Below are 19,654 nucleotides of genomic sequence, written 5' to 3'. Positions count from 1 at the left end.
TTTTTTCTTTTTAAAATTTATTTATTTATTTTTGGCTGCGTTGGGTCTTGGTTGCTGCGAGCGGGCTTTCTCTAGTTGTGGAGAGCGGGGGCTACTCTTTTTTTTTTAATTGATTGATTGATTGATTGGCTGTGTTGGGTCTTTGCTGCTGCACGTGGGCTTTCTCTAGTTGCGGCAAGCAGGGGCTACTCTTCCTTGCCGTGCGCAGGCTTCTCATTGCGGTGGCCTCTCCTGTTGCGGAGCACGGGCTCTAGGTGCACGGGCCTGAGCAGTTGCGGCACACAGACTCAGTAGTTGTGGCTCATGGGCTCTAGAGCGCAGACTCAGCAGCTGTGGCATACGGGCTTAGCTGCTCCGCGGCACGTGGGATCTTCCTGGACCAGGGCTCGAACCCGTGTCCCCTGCATCGGCAGGCGGATTCTTAACCACTGCGCCACCAGGGAAGCCCAGGGGCTACTCTTGGTTGCAGTGCGTGGCCTTATTGCGGTGGCTTCTCTTGTTGCGGAGCATGAGCTCTAGGCACACGGGCTTCAGTAGTTGTGGCTCGTGGGCTCAGTAGTTGTGACTCGCGGGCTCTAGAGCACAGGCTCAGTAGTTGGAGTGCATGGGCTTAGTTGCTCCACGGCATGTGGGATCTTCCTGGACCAGGGCTCGAACCTGTGTCCCCTGCGTTGGCAGGCGGATTCTTAACCACTGCGCCACCATGGAAGTCCCCCGGCCCTTTCTTCTGTCTGGGATTTGCCCACCGAGGTGGTGTGCTTTTGCTCCCAGGCACATTACTCACCAAAGTGGTCAAACCAAAATTTCCTGCCTATTGAAAGAAATTGGAATTCCTTTTAACCTGTCACCCAGACTTTGCCAAGGCCCTTTCTCACATATTTGTCCTCTTTCTTAGGCCTGGAGAATGTTTCCGGCTTGAGGGCCTAAAAGAGGTTTTCCGACCCTTCTTGACTCTTCTCAGTTAGAACCCCAGAGAAATGCCAGGGATAAGGTCTCCGAGCCCCTCTCTGCCATGGCCCCATCTCGACTGCCGGTTGTGCTGGGGAGGCTGAGCTAGCTGTGTTCCTGTCCCTGCTGGGTGAGGACGAATTCCTGCCTTGTTCCCTGACCTTTCCTTATCTTGCCCCAATTCACCTCCTGTTCCTGGGGCCCCCTCCCCTCTCTTTACCCCTGAGCTTTTCAGCTGCTCTCGTCCTCCCTTCACTTTCCTTCCTTTCTTCTCTGCGTTCAGACCCCGAACCTCTGCGTTTGCTCGGAAAGATCCACATCTTAAATTCATCCCCCGTCGTGGCTTCAGTCTCCTCTGCAGACTTCGCAGGGACATGCGCTGTGCGCTGAGCAGCAGGCAGAGGACGTTCGTTCACAATCTCGGCCTGGAGGGGAGCATAGGGGCCGTTTAACGACGGGCTGCCTTCCTAAGGTAGAATTGCCTGAGGAGCGCTTCCCAAAGTGTTTTCCTTGGAACACTCGATAGCTTAGACGTGCCTCCTCCAGTGGAAAATCCCTGAACACAGAGGACTGTGTGGTCTGATGAGTCTGGGTGCTGTTTCCCTCTGGTAAGTTTCAGACACGTGACCATATGGAAGGCTCTGGAAAGTTCCACACTAAAGAAGCCTGTTTACTTTGACTAGGATTCCCTGTAACAGAGACCGTCCCTCCGGCCTGTTTGTAAGAGCTCTTCTCACCTCAGGTCTTGTGTTAGCTGTTTTTGCCAGAAAGGTCTTCCTTGTGCTTGGCTAATACCCGTCTCTGTCATGCCCCCACACAGAGCCCAGTTCTGGCCGTCACCAGCTTGCTGAGATCCTTTGGGCCTAGATTCTGTCACAGCTTTGTGTCACCAGCAAATCTGATAGTCAGCACTCTTCCTAGGTGGCCCTACACCTAACAGGCAAGCCGCTGAATTGTATGGGCCTCTACTCCTGCCTGTCGTTCCCCCAGAAGCCTAATAGAGGGGGCTTGCTGACTCTGGTAGAGATAATAGGTCAGTCATCACAGTTTTCTGTTGGACCAGCTTGACTACCCTGTTTCAAAAGCCAATGAGCATATGACCTAGCAATTCTACTCTTGGTTATATGCCCAAGGGGAGTGAAACCAAATGTCTACATAAAAACTTGTATGTGAGTACCCATAGCAGTATCATTGATCACAGCCATAAGTGGAAACAACACAAACATCTATAAGCAGGTGAATGGATAAACAAAATGTGTATATTTATACGATAGAGTATTATTCAGCAATGAATAAGGAGAGTAAAGTACTGATTGACGTGTGCCACAAGCTGGGTGAACTTTGAAAACGTTATGCTAAGTGAAAGAAGCCAGACACGGGAGGTCGCGTGTCGTATGATGCCGTTTATATCAAGTGTCCAGAGTAGGCAACAAACTGGTAGTTGCTATGGGCCGGGGAGAGGGGCATGAGGAACGACTGCTACAGGGCATGGATTTCTTTTCGGGGTGACGAACATGTTGTGGAGTTAGATAGCGATGATGGCTGTACAACCTTGCAAATATGCTAAAAATCACTGAGTTGTGCAATTTTAAAAGAGTGAATTTTATGGTATGTAAATTATATCTCAATAAAGCCATTACTTTAAAAAGAAGTGGGGACTTGTCTGGCGGTCCACACTTCTACTGCAGGGGGCATGTGTTCGATCCCTGGTCGGGGAACTAAGATCCCTCATGCTGTGCGGCGCGGCCAAAAAAAAAAAAAAAAAACAAAAAAACCTGTAAAAAGAAGTTAAAAACCAAGTAAATGAGGCCAATCCTCTAATCACCTTTAGGGGACCCCTGGCAATCATTCTTTTAAGTGCCATCCCTTGATAATACTAGATCCTGAGCTGGTCCATCTGTGATTCATACACTCTGCCCGCTTCCTGGAAACCACACTGGAGCACCTGTCTTGTCCTTCAGGGTCCTCAGAGCTCACCAACAGGATTCCAGGGGTATTGTCTGTGTCTTTTAGCATCTCATCTCACAGAGTGATCCTTCCAGGCAGGGAGGGAGTGGGACCCCAGCGGGAGCGCAGACCTGCTTGAAGGAGGTGGCGTCTGCTTAGCACAGAGGGCAGACTGGTGCTGCCAGCGATGAGAGGAAGAAGGGGCGGCTCCCCAGCTCCAGGGGACAGAAAAGGCCACCGAGGAGGGTGGGTGGAGGTACGTTCTGGGTGGGAGGAATGGCATGAGTCGGCCACTGTGGCTGGAGCAGGGCACACTGGGAAGTACTGGGCCTCATCTCCAGCATGACCACATGGGCTTCAAAATACCACCAGCCCACAGGGTTAGATTTCTGGCTGCCCACAGGCTACATTTCTTGGCGGCTGGTACAGTGATTCCTAACAATGGTGGTTTCTTTTGTGGAGCTGGGGCTGGGGGGTGATAGACAGTGAGGAAGCCTGTTTTGTTTGTTTGTTCATGTGTTTGATTTTTACGTTTTACCATCTTAACCGTGTAAGTGTTGAGATCAGTGTACGTTCACATTTTCGTGTAGCCCTCGCCACCGCCCATCTCCAAGACCTTTTCCTCATCCCAAACTGAAACTCGAACCCGTGAAATAATAACCCCCTCCACCCCCCGCTTCCCCTGGTCCCTGATAACTACCTTCTGTCTCTATGAATTCTAGATACCTCATAGAAGTGGAATTATGCAGCATTTGTCCTTTTGTGTCTGGCCTATTTCAACCATAGCATAATGTTGACAATGTTCCTCCATGTTGTAGCATGTATTAGAATTTCATTTTTTAAATGGCGAATAATATTCTGTTGTGTAAATATATCATACCCCACTGTATGGATGTATCTCATTTTGTTTATCCGCTCATCTGTCAGTGGACACTCGGGTTGCTGCTGCCTTTAGGCTATTATGAACGGATTTGTTTCTTAAAGCATGATGTGCATACCTGAGCAACAAGTGATCTCTGGGGAGCAGAAAATGGGATGGACTTGACGGGAGAAGAGCCAGCGAGTCTGTGAGGAAGCTCCACAATAGCCCGAGTGTATAGAGGAGGCCGGGGGTGGTGGAGTGACCGGGGCGGAAGGACAGAAGGCTGAGGAGGGCTCCACGGGGCTGACCAGGCACTCGGGAGTAGAGGGCAGGGCCAGGACCCCTGCCATGGGGAGGCAGGGATCGTTTCCTGCGGGTGGCTCGGGGGTGGGGGGACAGACAGCAGAGGTGCTGGCTCTGTGTCGAAACTTGGCCAGGAGGGCAGAGCCACCACCCCGCTCATCTGTGACACACAGGTGTGACGGTTCAGACCTGGAGACTAGATTGTGAGCTGGAGGGCAAAGCGTGAAACCGCAGTGCTGGGGCCAGGCCTGACTCACAGCCCAGCACCAGGACAGGAAGCAGTTTCCAGAGACAGGAGACCAGAAGACGAGCAGAGGGGTTGGTGGAACTGGGGGTAGTGGAGACCCAGGGGCCGGTGACCAAGGGGAGGCTTCCAGAACTGTCAGTTGCTCTACGTAATAGCGTGGGTGCGTGGGGCGCCCTGCAGCAGCTATTCTATCGTCCAGCATCAGGAGGTCAGTTGATGTTCGTTGACCCAAACTGGGAAAAATCAAGGGAGACGAGCATGTTTTTCATCCTCAAGAAACTTATGGCCTAATTAAGGAGTTGAAAGACATGAAAACACTCCTGCAGTACAAGACCCACTTTGAGTCATATCCTGCAGAGCCCCAGAGGTGTTGGAGGAGAGAGAGGGGACCCTTCCAATGCAATGACTCTGGTGGGCACTGCAAGGCAGGAGTCTTTTGAGTCATTTTTCAGTAAATAAGGCCAAAAGCATTACACATTTGGTAGATTAACAAGTGTCCTTCGGTCCTGGCCATGGCCATCCCTCACCAGCGCCCTGCCTTTGACCTACAGGTATGATGCCGGAAGGGATGGCTTCATTGACCTGATGGAGCTGAAGCTGATGATGGAGAAGCTGGGGGCCCCCCAGACCCACCTGGGCCTGAAGACCATGATCAAGGAGGTGGACGAGGACTTTGATGGCAAACTCAGCTTCCGTGAGGTACCTGTGTCCTGCTGGCCCTGAGCCCCTGGAGGAGGGGGGTGGCCCTGAGAGGACTCGTAGATTTACCATCCCCCGGAGTGCAAATGGCTTTGGCCTCTCTTGAGTGCTGCTTGGATATTTAACCTACAGTTCTGCTTTTTAAAATAAATTTAAGGATCTAGTGAACCGCAGTGCTGGCATGAAAAAATGCTGAGCAAGCAGATTGAAAGTCAGTGTGGGTAGGATAACCTCATTTGGGTAAAATGGTAAGTACTGAGAAATCTGGAGGGATGTTCACCAAAATATTCATTGTGGATGTTTGTGGGTGCAAAGTGTTGGTGGTTTTATAATTTTATACTTAAAAATATATATTTAAACTGTTAATTTTATAACAGGCATTTAAAAATAGTAAAAAAAGAGAAAGAAAGAAAGAAAAAAGAAATTATACAAAGGGTCTTACTCTGTGCCCATGGACCTTCCCCTCCAAACAGGTCCAAGGATGGGTTTTTTTTGGTCTTTGAAACCCTGAAATTGTGTTCGTACAGTTATCTTCCTGGAAAAGCACATGGAGTCACCTGATCCCCCAATGGATGAAAACCTCAGCCATTTTTATTTTGGGGAATAAATCTCAAGACCATTGGGTTTCTTCCATGGCAAGGATGCAGCTCCACAAGGAAGGGAATTCCATGTTTTGTGTGTTTGAGTCTTGTGGAAAGGTGTTTAGATATGTCAGTGACCTGTTATTAGAATAACTTTAGCGACACCATCCAGGCTAAAGGCTTGGACATTAGCCCAGCTGCTGTGGTCTCATTTTCAGTCGTGTCTCTTTGGGGGCCCTTGGGAGTTGAGAGAAGAGAGGACTGTTCTTGTCTCCTGGTGTCTAACCTTTGTTATTCCAGGAAGAGTGGAGTGCAGGCATCCTGGTTTCTGAGAGTGAGAACTTGAGCCGAATACTGGTCATCTTTCCAGTAGATAGGGCCTTTGGATGCTCTCGCTGGGGGTCTCTGCAGCTGACCTAGCAGCCGTGAGTCCCTTCCCCAGCTGGCCTTACCTCTCACTGCCCACAGATCAACTCCAGAATCTCCCATCTCTTCCTTTCCTGAACTGGCACATATGGAGATGGATCACGAAAACCTGTGTTCGGCATAGCCCTCAAGATAATCTGGTACCAGACTTCTCATTTCAAGGCTAAGGAGCTAGAAGACCAAAAGGGTCAACACTTGCCTGAAATCAGGTCCCAGCTCAGGGCTGGGCCTGGGTTACAGCCTTCCCCCATCATTCACCACATTCAACTGCCCAGCTGCCTCTCTGTCTCCCTCGCCTCTCATTTGGTTCCTTTGTATCATTCATACATCACGCTGGGCATTGGCTCTTTCCAATCTGGGTACCCCTGGAGTATAGAAGGTAAAGGATCATGCCTTGGCAAAGCTTTGGAGGCAAGGTTGGGGAAAGAACTTCTACCGCAAAGTTGTGACCTCTGGAGGACAGAAATTGAGGGTGCTTAGAAAGTCTGTGCAAGTCAGCAACTGAGCTAAGACACAGTCCGTCCCCCTGTTTTACCCAGGAGCCACCCAAATGTGCCCCTCTCTGCATCCAAGATGCTCAGTTAGCTTTTGGTTAGCTGCTGGCTTGGCCATTTCTCCCAGACGGTGGACATCAGAGGCTTAGACATCTCCAAAGGGTTTTGTTGTGGGTCCTCAACCTGCCTACAGGCCTTCAGTGACATTCACATTCAGTCTTTTGTCAGTTCAGAGCCCCACTGTGGTCCCAGCTCTAGGAGTTGTACCCAGAGGTACAGGATTTGGACATACAGATGCATTTGCCATTAATACTCCACAGTCTAACCTCCTGCTCTTAGTATTTCACTCCGCTGGTTTCTGCACATGTTGTAAGCCACTAGTGGGCCGATGCTGTGTTTGTGTAACGAAAAGAGACTTATAGCCCAACCTCCATCTTCCACACAGAGCTGCATAACTGCAACAAGTTATTTTACTTCTCAGCTTCAGTTTTTCTGTCCTTAAATTAGGGCTGTTAATAGCTTTTGCTCAGGACTGTTTCGAGAACCAAGTTCTCTTTCTATGCCTCCATCAGTTAGAGCTCTTGATTGCAAGTGAGGGAAAGAGAATGCTAGCTAATTTAAATAAGAAAAGAACAAACAGCTATTGGCTTACATACCTGGGAGATGAAGAAGTGGAAGTGTTTTAGTCACAAGTAATCCAGGGTCTTCCTCTTGCCGTATCTTGAATGTGCTTTTTTCTGTGTCCACCTCATCTTTTCTTTCCAAATAAGGTGTTGTCCCTGGCATATGACAAGATGGCTGCTGGCAGCTCCAGGCTACATTGTCCCAGGGGATAGAGGGCTTCTTTATCCCAGAGTCCTTACCAGTCTCAGGAGAAGGCTTCTGATTGGCCCTAATAGGGATACATGCCCACCTCCTGGACCAGTCATTGAATCCAGGGTACTGTGATTGGCTAGATCCAGGTCATGTGCCATGAGGCACCATAGTCAACAGCTCCACCATCATCACAGGTGTTCTCATGACCTGGCACTTAGTAGGTGCTTGGTGAGTTTGTATTCCCTTTCTTTTTCTTTGGATTAACTCAACTGAAGTGAGTTATATCTAAATAAAAGCTACTTTCCCCCAACATACAAGGAAATTGATCTTTCTTTTAAACCATTTCTCTTCAATTATGAAAATAATATCTGCACACAAGGGGCATTTTAGAAGATGGCATGTATGAAACCATTAAAAATGATGACATATTCAATAGCACAGTGTTTGATGACCAGAGAACACATGTTGACAATGTAAAAAGCAGGGAAAAAAGCAGATTTCCAAACTGTATATAAAATATAATTGTTTAGGGCTTCCCTGGTGGCGCAATGGTTAAGAATCCACCTGTCGATGCAGGGGACATGGGTTCGAGCCCTGGTCTGGGAAGATCCCACATGCCGCGGAGTAACTAAGCCCGTGCACCACAACTACCGAGCCTGTGCTCTAGAGCCCACAAGCCACAACTACTGAAGCCCACGTGCCTAGAGTCCGTGGCTCTGCAACAAGAGAAGCCACCACAATAAGAAGCCTGCACACCGCAACAAAGAGTAGCCTCCGCTCTCTGCAACTAGAGAAGGGCTGAACGCAGCAATGAAGACCCAACACAGCCAAAAATAAATAAATACTTTTAAAAAGAAGTAATCATTAAAATAAATAAATTAATTCAAAAAATAAAATATAATTGTTTGCATTTATGGTTTATGTACGTGTATAGACATGTGGAAGAAGTCATAAGGATGGACCAGAGTTAGCAGTTCTATGTCCATAACTGTAGGGATCTAGAATCCTATTCCAGGCACTCACCACCTCATTCTCCTTTGGAGGCAGACAGCAAGACCTTAATATCCTCCCCTCTTTTTCTTGTAGTCCTTATTAATTCCATTACACCTGTCTCAAAGTGAATTGCTCCAAGACCAGATGTGTGGTAGTTTTGTACAAAGGCTGGATAAAGGGTTTACTATATTCCATATTATTACTGAGAACTGTAGGTCCTGTTTTCTCTTCCCACCTTACCCTCTCTGGGGTGGGTCCCTGGCAGCCCTGGTTGTACTGGGTTGCACCCTTGCCTGTTCATGGTTGATTGGACCATGGATGGACCTCTGGCTAGACTAGGTCAGTTGGATTCCCTATCTGGGAATTTGAAACTGGGGCTGAAGTACTGCACTTTGGCTGTGCAGGTGGCTCTTCCCATAAGAATAACTCAATGTGGGGCAGCCATTTCCTCCCACGTGGTCCAGACACAAGAGCTCAAGAGGGAATGTTGCCTCCAATCCTGAGAACATTGCCTCTCCCTGTTCCATTCCTCTTCCAGGTCACTGTATTTTACCCTTGGGTTTTTGAGACATCCTTTCTGTATAATGAATACCTCCTTTTTACTTAAGCCAACAAGTGTGTTTCTGTCACTTGCCATCTAAGAGCTCTAACTAATGTGGGGAAGTGTTTGCATCATCAATCAGAGCCATGAAATTTAAAATTTCCTTAAATTTGGGACTTCCCTGGCGGTCCAGTGGTTAAGACTTCGCCTTGCAGTGCAAGGGGTGAAGGTTCGATACCTGGTCGGGGAGCTAAGATCCCACATGCCTTGCGGCCCCAAAAAACCAAACCATAAAACAGAAGCAATATTGTAACAGATTCAATAAATACATTAAAAATGGTCCACATCAAAAAAATCTTTAAAAAAATTCAATCAAAAAACAATTTCCTTAAATTTATCAGAAGCATTTGACAGCTTGCGTCTGAAAGTGCTTTTTAGCTTTGTTGGTTCTCTCTGTTTCTTTGTTTTCTGCCTCTCCTTCCCTCCCCCCTCTTTGCTCAGAGTCACAGCTAGGACACTTTCCAATTCTCTACAACATACCAGTCTTTGTGGACTATAAATAGGAAGACAAACAAGGCTGGGCAGTTGGAGAAATTGTCATTCAGGGGTTGGGGATTGTAATACACTAAATGGGAAAGTCTGGCGTGCTTTAGGGAAGGCTGAACATTTTCAGGTTGAGCTGGATTTTTTTTTTTCTTCTTTAACTGGCTGGGGCCGGGGGGACCCCTAAGTTAGGACAGAGCTGCTGGCGGTCATCCGCTGAGCTGGCAGAGTAAGAGTGAGCGCACATAGCCGGGACCCTTGAGGAATACTTTGAGTCTTTCCGTAAACACCAACATTGTCATCTCTGCTGCAGATGTGAGAAAAATGAGTTTCAGAGATGAAGAGACACCCCCTCCCCGTCAGGTCACTTGGACTGCTGCTAAGCTGGGGGCAGTGTTCCATCTTTCCTAAGCTGCCTCCCTGGTATGGAGGGGCTATCTGTTTTGTGTTTACCGTACGGAGCATTGGGGAGGGGGGTGGCTTCTGTAACTAAGTGCTTTAAGGATGGGCAGGGTACTGAGGGATGGATGGGTATTTTACTCCTTCTTTCTGCCCGAGGCTCACGTTTGCAGTGCTGAAGTCTTGGCTGCTTCAGGCTCTTCCATGAGAGCCCGACCACCACCGTCCCCCTGCCCCCTTGTCCCCCATCCTACTCTTGGGGGGGGCCTCACCTCCTTCAGTAGGCTTGATTTCCAAGGCTTCTTTGGAGCCAGTGTTCTGGCTCGGATAGTCTGCGGCAAACTGAGTCTCTGCCGGCCTCTAGTGAGAGAGTTTGAAGCTGCAGGTGGGTGAAAGTGACGTTTCTGTAGAGTCAGGCTGACCGTGGGGGCCTCCGTGAGGCTGAAAGTCCTGGAACGTCTTGCATCACCGCTTGCTTTGTATTTGGCGATGTCCACAGTGAAGTTAGGACCCCTGAAGCAAGAATTACAAAGGAGGGCTTGCCGGCAAGGCATTTTGGGGCGGTGGTGGTGGAAGCCAAGACTTTCACTTAATGAAACACGCTTCCCTTTAGGGATTAAGAGCGTTGGCAGTAAAAGACACAAGTTGGAATTTGGAAAAAGCGTGCTGAAGTTGTCTTACCTCTCACTGTGCTTTAGCTAGTGTTCTTTCCTCTTGGGGAAGACAGTCTTTAGAGGAGATGGTCATGAAAAACCCCCTGAAAACTGACATTTCACACATATTTTAGGCACTTGAAAACCTGGAGGAGCCTCTTTCTGGGATGAATTGGAATACATCAATTTTTATTCTTTCTAGATGGAAAAATAGATTATGGAAGTTGGACAGAAGATGTCTGATAGACAAATTCATGAACATTTTTTAAAGAAGAGAAGTAAAAAGCCATAAAACTTCCTTGGGGGTGATGGAAGGACATGCAGGTGGGGGTGGGGTGGGGCAGGGACAGCTCTTTCAGGTTGGCCTATTTATTTAAAAATTTATTTTGCAGAGGTCTTAGTACAAGTTGGCTTTAAAGACAAATTCATTCAGGTCACATTTTGAATCTGGAGGAAGGGGGTAGATTATTCAATAAATGATGTGGGGATCACTAGCTAACCATTTGGAAGAAAATAAGGTTAATGATAAACTTCACATGACAAATCAGAATAAATTTGAGATTAAATATTTACGCTTTTGAAAAAGTCATAAATGCAGTAGACAAGAACACAGGCAATTGCTTCTGTAACCTTGGTGGCAAGGAAGGATTTTCTAAGCATAACGTTGGTGAGAGAAAAGGAAAGCTTGATAATTTTTGAAAAAATTTTGCTGTAAACAAAATTGAAAGGGAAGTGACAGAGCTAATGTATTTGAAACATGAAGTATTTGGAACAAGGTTCTATAAAGATCTCTTAGAAAACACCAAAAAAGGTAAATAGTCTAATGCCCAAAATGGGACACAAATGGAAATGGTTCAAAACTGTCCGAAATATTGAATTATTTAGTTTTTAAAAATAGTACATACAGGTCTACTGGATTTTTTCTTTCATGGCTGTTAACTAGGATGTTGCCAATTTTTTGCTTTTACAGACAATGCTTCTTAAAGTATTGTGTAAATGGTTCTAAAGGACAGATTCCCAGCAGTGGAATTAATGATTGGTAGGGTGAAAACATTTTATCTTTTGTAAATATTTACAAAGTGCCCTCCAAAAATTTTGATTCAAGCTACACTCCCATCAACTCGATATAAGGGTGCCCATTCCCCTAAATCCTTGTGGAAAAATAGGCAGCTTTGGTTTCTGTCTTTCTTTCTTTCTTTTTTTTTATTTTTGGCACGGGTCACGTGGGATCTTAGCTCCCCGAACAGGGATCGAACCCACGCCCCCCGCAGTGGAAGGGCAGAGTCTTAACCTCTGGACCATCAGGGAATTCCCCATGTTTTCAGCTTTGACAAAATAATTTGTCACATGGACACATATACACCCCTTTTAATAGGCTTGCCTATAATGACCCTAGCTCAGGCCAGAGGGGACTGCTGCGAATCTCTCGGTGATGCTGACTTTGACCCTAATCAACCTTCCCCTGTAGTTCCTGCTAATATTCCACAAGGCCGCAGTGGGGGAACTACAGGAGGACAGTGGGCTGATGGCGCTGGCGAAGCTTTCTGAGATCGATGTTGCCCTGGAGGGCGTCAAAGGTGCCAAGGACTTCTTTGAAGCCAAGGTAGGTGCCTCCTTCCTGTGCGGGGCAATCCCTCCCTCTGCGCACCCTGCCCAGCAGGAGCTCCCAGACAGCGACCAGCTCATCAACTCCCTCAGGACAAGTGAAACAGCAAGCGCTTAATCGTGTGAGCTTGTAGGGAAATGAGAGTGCGTTTGTGTGCCATCTGAAAATTAAAAGCAAAACAGGAAAACTGCCAGACGGCAAATGCATTTGATCCTGGTTTCAGATTCAAACAGGTTTGCTGGTGCAATGCTGCCAGATTGACTCTGAATCCAGACTTTCCTAAAGAATTCCTCCTTACCCCAAACCACAGTTGAGTTACTTGAACAGCTACCTGCATGTTTGCATCTTAGACACCTGTGTGTAAACAAGTGAATAATGGGGCCCAAGGAGGGTGCCTTGGTGGCTTGCCCTGAATCAGAAAAAGTATTTGCATCATTGACAATGGCTGGGAGCTGGGAAGGAATCTCCAGTGCCTGGTCTTGGAACCCTTCTGGGTGCTTCCATTCATTCACGAGTTCATACGGTCATTGAACGTTTACGGAGATTTTACCCCTGCTGGGTGCTGTCGTTTTCCTCTCCGCAGGGCACACCTGCAGAAAGGGCGATCAGGAGAGCCCTCCGAATCCCCCTTCACAGCAGTGGAGTGCAGCGGATAAGGCTACCTGGGTTCAGATTCTGCCTCCTCCACTTACTTGTCACCTGTCTGTGCCTTAGTTTCCTCATCTGTATAATGGGGTTGATAATGGGATTGCCATGAGGATTAAATGCATTCATGTGTATGAAGCGTTTAGCAAGCTCCTGGCTCACCGAGAGCACTCTGTATGTGATATGAGCTGTTGGGACGCCCTTCCACTCCAGGCAGGAGACAGCCAGCCTCTTGTGGAGTTTTGGCTTATTCCAGGAGTTTGCCCAGAGACAAAGTGTCCTTGGTGATACAGCACAGCCTGCTCAGGCCCCTAAGCAGCACTCTCTCTTCACTTCTCTGTGACGTTGCCTTGGAGACAAGAGTCCATCATCTTTCTGCCAGTATGTAAACTGTGAATTGTGGTGGCCTCCTTATGCCTGAATCCCCTACTGCTGTCACCTGGCAGTTTCAGGGACAGGCGGACCACTCACTGCACCTTCAACACCAGCATCGTATATCCAATCTTGAAAGTGGTTTGGCCCTTCCTTCATGACTTAACATTGGTTCAACTCAGTTCCAGAAATGCCAGGCACCAAATCAAGCTCTGGAGAAACATTGATAATGATGAGTAGAGAGGAGGGATGGTGGGAAGAGTCCTCTCTATTCATTGACTGAATCACCACTTGCAGATCTCCCGAGATGCCTTGGGCAGGGGCCTGGGATTGAAACCCAAAGTTAACAGGACTCTGTTTTCAGCACGCTGCTGTAGCTCGATATGCCGAGCGCTCAAGTCTGTATGGAGTGTCTGGGAATGTCTTATCTGGGCATTCCCAACCTTTTATAACCTGGCTGTGATCCCAGCTCCACCCTTCTTCACCCCTATGCACAGTTCTTCAAGTACTGCCACGTCTTTTCACAACGGGGCCGATACCTGCTGTTTCCTCTGCCTGGCATGTCCCACCCAAATGCTTCTTCCATGAGAACTCTACTCTTTCTATCAAACCCACCTTAAAGAGCTGCCTCTTCTTGGCGGCTTTTCCTGACTCTCGGGGCTGAGACTGTCCATGCTCTTCCGGGTGCCTCTATTATGAATGGAAGCAGTATTATAATTTATCTGTTCAAGGCATTCTTGGACGCTCTTGGTAAGAGTATAAATTGACCCAACTTTTTGGAGAGCAGCTTGGGGCCGGCTGTTAACATTTCATATCCTTCACCTCTGGAAATCTGCCTCGAGGATTTTATCCTTCAGAGATACTCATGAAAATGCGCCTAGATGTATAGACAAGGATTTTCATACAGTATTGTTATAACAGAGGAAAATTGGAAACAACCAAAACTTCCACTACCGGGTAGTTGAGTCCACTGTGGTACACCCACACATTTGTACACCCTGCAGCTCTCAAAGAATGAGTTGCAGCTGCATTCATGTGTGGACCGATGTCCCGAATGAATTAGGCAAAACAGTATATTTGAAACCCAATTTCATTAAACAGTTAAGTACAACCTGGATAATTATATACTAAAGTATTAGTAATAGTGATGTCAGAGGAACTTAGTTTCTATAATTTTGTAAGGTTTTGTAATGTGTGTGCATTATCTTTACAACAAGGAGAAAAGATGAAAAGAGTAACAATAGAATTTTTTGTGTTTATACGTCTGCCTCCTCACCCACAGATTCAAAGGCAGGTGTGTTATGTTTGTAATTATAGTGCCTGACTAATAATGGCTCTCAGGAAACGTTTGCATGAATGACGAATGGAAGGAATTATTGCCCAGGTTTGGGAGAAGGCCATAAAGGAGCTGACATTTGCACAGATGTTCAGAGATGAATGGGGATTCGCCTTGTAATCAGGGAAGGGAAGGCGTTCCTGGCGTGGAAACAGCAAGAGCAAAGGCTCCAAGGCATGGCGGGGGGGGGTGGGGGGGGAGTGTCTGGAGGCTGGCCTCTGTCCATACTGGATGCAGTTGGACAGGAGGCTCTGGGCTCCCCTGAGGGCCAGGCCTTCCCCAGACCACCGATCACCAGAATTATCTGCCAACCAGCTTCCCAGACCTCACCCAACTCTACCTGGGCTCTGCAGGTGGATCCAGTGCATAGCCAGGCTTGGAGGGCAGGGCCTTGATGTGATCAGCGGTGGGCACGATGGGGACAGACTTGCCCCGGGGGAGGCTGGACTCAGGGAGGCCTCCGTAGATGGCTGGAGAAGAATTGCAGGTCCTATGAAGAGCATGACAAAGGGGCTGGGGAGGAGGTAAGGATGAATCCCCAACTCCCTAGAACTCTCAGTATTTATGACCACTTGATTGGAGGTGGAAATTATAATGTCACGAGGTTATTGGAGTTGTGTGGCCGGGGGTTGATGTTTAAAAAAATCAAGACAGGACCCATGCCCGTGAATGTGAATGGTTTATGGAGGAAAAGTCATAAGCTGGGTTTTACTAGGTCCAAGGTGACTTCAGGCAAGGGAAGATCTGCCCCTTCGTCGGAAGGGTACCCTGTTGGTTGTTTTAGCGCCCCTCCTACCCAAGCCTCTTTAGATTTGGGTATTTTTCTTTCTAGTATTTCTCACTACCTGGCATATACTTATTGATTGTCTGCAAACACAGTAAAAAAGAAAGACCTTGTGCCTTTTGTTTGCTAATAGTTTCTGCTCAGGTTCTGTTGGACAGAATTTGGCCACACCCAGCTAAATGGGAGGCTACAAAATGCCTTTTTTTTTTTTTCTGGGGATCCATGTGCCCAGTTGTAATTCTGCTACTAAGGAAGATGAGCATACTAGATACTGAGAGTCATGGAATAATCTCTTCCACACTTGTCCACACCTGAACAAACCGCTGGCAAGGGCTGGAGTATCTACCCTGATTGGATTTGCTCCTCGAGCCCAGGGGTGAGGTCAGTCTCCCCTAGACCCTTGGGCCATGTGCCAGGGGAGCATCTCATAGAAAGAAAGAAGGAGGAAATGGATGTTTCATGGACACTCAGCCACACAGACCACGGGAGCTATCTATCTTCGCAAGATACAAGCTGAAACCCGAGAACTAGAGGGAATTGACCAAGGGCAGAAGGTAATGGTGACTGGACTGTGGGAAAGGAAGTAACCAGAGATACAAGGAAACCCTGGAGAAAATGCAATTTTGGAGGCCAGGAGCAGTTTCAAGAAGAGATTGAATCAGATGAGGCCAGAGCAGAGGTCTTGGGTCCAGCAAATGGGTCAGTGGAGATTTTTGAGAGATGAGGTTCACTGTGGAGGGCAGATTGTAGCAGGGTAAGAGGTGGGTGGGAACTGGAGGGAAAGAGCCCTGATGGCTGCTTTTCTGTCTAGAAGGTTGGCAGAGGGGCCTGGACAACGTGCGGATGGTAGCTTAGGATCAGGAAAGAACTTCTGAGTTTTGGGGTTTCTTTTTAAAGCCTAGGGAAGATAGATGTTGGTGTGTTTTTATGTCACAGGGAAGTGATCCAGGGAGAAGAAAACATGAAGATAAAAAAAGGAAGGGGTGATTGATGGGACAAGGACTTGGGGATCACGGAATCAAGAGATGAGGCAGACTTTTAATGTGGAGAAGAAGGAGCCCAAGTAAAGTTATTGCAAAGGGCCCCCAACCCTCCTCTGACCTGGCCAGGAATGGGCAGGTGGGGTGACTGACAAACGCGTGAGTGCTGATGATGATTGGCCAGACCCTCTGCTGAGCGCTTCAGATTCATGTTTTATCTAATGCTCACACAATCACCCTGGAGGTAGGTGTTACTGACCCACTTTGCAGATGAGGAAATTGAAGCTTAGACAGTGGTTTGTTGATAAATGTTAAGCAAATGGCTGTCTGGACAAACTGTATATATATATGCCCAAGTTTATTATAAATATATTTTGCAGATATAAAAGATATGCAGCACACAATTTGCAAATAATAAAATATAGACTATTTTAATTGTAGATTCCATATAGCCTATTGATTCTTTTTTAAAAAATAAATTTATTTATTTTATTTATTTTTGGCTGCTTTGGTTCTTCGTTGCTGTGCGCTGCTCTCTCTAGTTGCGGCGAGCGGGGGCTAGTTCCCCGATAAGGGATCTAACCTGTGCCCCCTGCAGTGGAAGTGCGGAGGAGTCCTAACCACTGGACAGAGCAGGAATCCCCCTTCGCTGGACCCTTGCATCTGTAGGCAGCCTATGATTGCAACTGACAAAAGAATGTAGTTCCGGGAACTTCCCTGGCAGTCCAGTGGTTAAGACTCTGTGCTTCCAATGCAGGGAAAACAGGCTCGACCCCTGGTTGGGGAACTAACACATCCCACATGCTGTGTGGTGCAGCCAAAAAAAAAAAAATGTAATTCCAACATGAATGTTGGTTGGTATTTTGTTTAAAATTAATTTCTAAGAAAAAAGTGAAAAGACATATATCAGAACTTCATTCAGTCATCAATGACGTGAGCAACATCTTCGCTGAATTTGATAATAGTTTTCAAATATTGGAAGAACATTCTCTCCATCTTGGAGCTATTCACAATGTAAAGGCTACAAACACTACACATGTTTAAGTTTAAACTTAAAAACATTTTTAACATTTTTCCATCACTTTCTTAAGAAAAGATTGTCTAGACAGTCAATGAAACAATAATCAAAACGCTTGTTTGTAGCATAGTTGTTCCAAGATGTAAATACTCCCACTGGGGTTGCTTTCAAGCTACCAACAGGATGCTGTCGAACGCAGAGTTGGGAAGATTCAAGGTAGCATGTCATCATATAGGATTTCCACCTTAGAGGTATAACAGACATAGGTAACCTCAAGAACGCAAATAATAGTAAAATGTAGTAAAATAATCAGGAAGTGATGACTTTTAAGTATGTATTACTTTTGTTTGTAATATAATTCATTTAATTGTGAAAGTATATAAATCTAATTTTTAACAGCAGCTATATATATTTTTTTTTAGCGGCTATATTTTTTAAGATTTTTTTGTTGTAAACTTTTTTTTTTGGCTGCGTTGGGTCTTTCATTGCTGTGCGTGGGCTTTCTCTCATTGCGGTGAGCTGGGGCTACTCTTGGTTGCGGTGCGCGGGGTTCTCACTGCGGTGGCTTCTCTTGTTGCGGAGCACGGGCTCTAGGCACGCGGGCTTCAGTAGTTGTGGCACACGGGCTCAGTAGTTGTGGCTCACGGGCTCCAGAGTGCAGGCTCAGTAATTGTGGTGCATGGGCTCAGTTGCTTCACAGCATGTGGGATCTTCCCAGACCAGGGTTCAAACCCGTGCCACCCCTGCATTGGCAGGCGGATTCTTAACCACTGTGCCACCAGGGAAGTCCCTTAAGATTTTTTTGATATGGACAATTTTTAAAGTCTTTACTGAATTTGTTACAATATTTCTTCTGTTTGTTATGTTTTGGCTGTGAGGCATGTGGGATCTTAGCTCCCCAACCAGGGATCAAACCCGCACCCACTGCATTGGAAGCCAAAGTCTTAACCACTGGACCACCGGGGAAGTCCCTAACAATGGCTATATTTAACAACCAGTTCATAAAATTCCTGAAAATCAAACAACTGGCTTGCAAGCAGGCACCAGCCAGTACACCTCTGAGCCTAGAGATGTTCAATGAAGCGCCCAGGGTCTCACTTCCAGAAGCACAGGGAAAGGGGGAAGGATAAAATGGGTGGGAGAGGAGTCCAGAGTGGACGGACTGCGTTCGTCTGTGTTTTCTAAATGAGGGAGGAGGTGGGCTGCTGAGAGTGGCAGGATCCTTAAAGGCTGTGGCTGATCTTCGGATGACCGCTGTGGGGAAAGAGGTGGGAGGAGGAGGGCTTTACTGAAGGCCCAGCCCAAACTGCAAATCCTCACCTCCCAGTGGGTCCAGACACCGTCCTTGTGAGACTTCTAAGAAAAACACGTTCTCAGCCTGCAAGCAGGAACAAAGTCCTTGGTCCAAGGGCAGCACTTGGCAGACTGGGAGGGGAGAGGTGAAGTGTGTCAGGCAGAAGTTCAGGTCCTAAAAAAAAGAAGTGCAGGTCCTGGGAGTTGGAGGTACTGTGACAGGTGTGTTGCAAAGATTGGTCAGGCATCCTTTTCGGGTTAGAAAGTAAACTAGGGCAAGGCCAACACACTAGAGAATGGGAGTGTGAACCCTGGTTGTAGGGTTCTATGGATGCTTGGGGAGGCTGGGTAGATAGTAAACTCCAACGTGGACTTCTCGCCAGAGTCAAGGAAGAGCAGTCTCTGTTGAAATTTTTGATGACATCAAAATTTAAATATTTGTATGACCCGAGATACCTTGAAGTTAAAAGACAAACAAAAGACTAGAGGAAAGTAACTGAAGAAAAATATATAATGGGGGACTAAACCTAAATTATGTAAAGAATTGCAAATTAAAGGAAAAAAAACCACAACTGAATAGAAAAACGGGCAGAGCATAGAAATGGGTAATTCACCAAAGAGGAAATAAAAGAAGGTGCCAATTTTTTTGCCTATCAGATTGGCAAACAGGAAAAAGGTTAATGATAAGCGTTGGTAAGGTTGGGAAATGAGCGCTTGCATTCCGTGATGGTGGGGTGCAAACTGGAATAGCTGTTTGGAGAGCAGTTTAGCAGTCTTTATTAAAAATAATGTACATGCCCAACATGTTTGCAAATTCTACCAAATTGATGAGACACACAGAGAGGGGAAAAAAAAAAGAATCAGTCCTAGAATAGAGGATAAAGATGGATTTATCTGATACTGTATTATTGAAGATGGATTCATATCCCATTCACAACGCCAACAAAAACATTCAGTATTTGGAAGTAAATTTAGAAGGATTGATTCAGAGAAAGCTGAAAATTTTAGTTGGTAACATTAAAAAAACCCAAAACAACCAGTACTGAATGAAAACTGAGTCATTCAGGGAAAACTGTACATTATAAAGATATCCCTTTGCCGCAGGCAGATTGATGCAATCCTATTCGAGATGCCTGCAGGAAGCTCATTTGGTTTTTGTTTTCCCCTA

The 19,654-nt window shown here is 46.7% G+C and overlaps 1 protein-coding gene across 3 annotated transcripts in view; it reads left to right on the top strand.

Annotated features, from left to right (window-relative positions):
- Nucleotides 1–19,654, top strand: part of EFHD1 (EF-hand domain family member D1) — a 38,517-nt gene that overhangs the window by 17,209 nt on the left and 1,654 nt on the right. For 2 of the 3 annotated variants that reach the window (XM_032638305.1, XM_032638307.1), the window contains exons 2-3: nucleotides 4,859–5,006; nucleotides 11,921–12,055. In XM_032638305.1, coding sequence (XP_032494196.1) covers nucleotides 4,859–5,006; nucleotides 11,921–12,055 — 283 coding nt within the window. The remainder of the gene's footprint in view (nucleotides 1–4,858; nucleotides 5,007–11,920; nucleotides 12,056–19,654) is intronic. The other variant, XM_032638306.1, reaches the window with a different exon arrangement.

Source organism: Phocoena sinus, chromosome 7 (assembly GCF_008692025.1).
Source record: "Phocoena sinus isolate mPhoSin1 chromosome 7, mPhoSin1.pri, whole genome shotgun sequence".
In the NCBI taxonomy this organism is placed as follows: Eukaryota; Metazoa; Chordata; class Mammalia; order Artiodactyla; family Phocoenidae; genus Phocoena; species Phocoena sinus.
The sequence above is the reverse complement of the archived record's forward strand: the minus strand, read 5'-3'. Positions and strand labels throughout refer to the sequence as shown.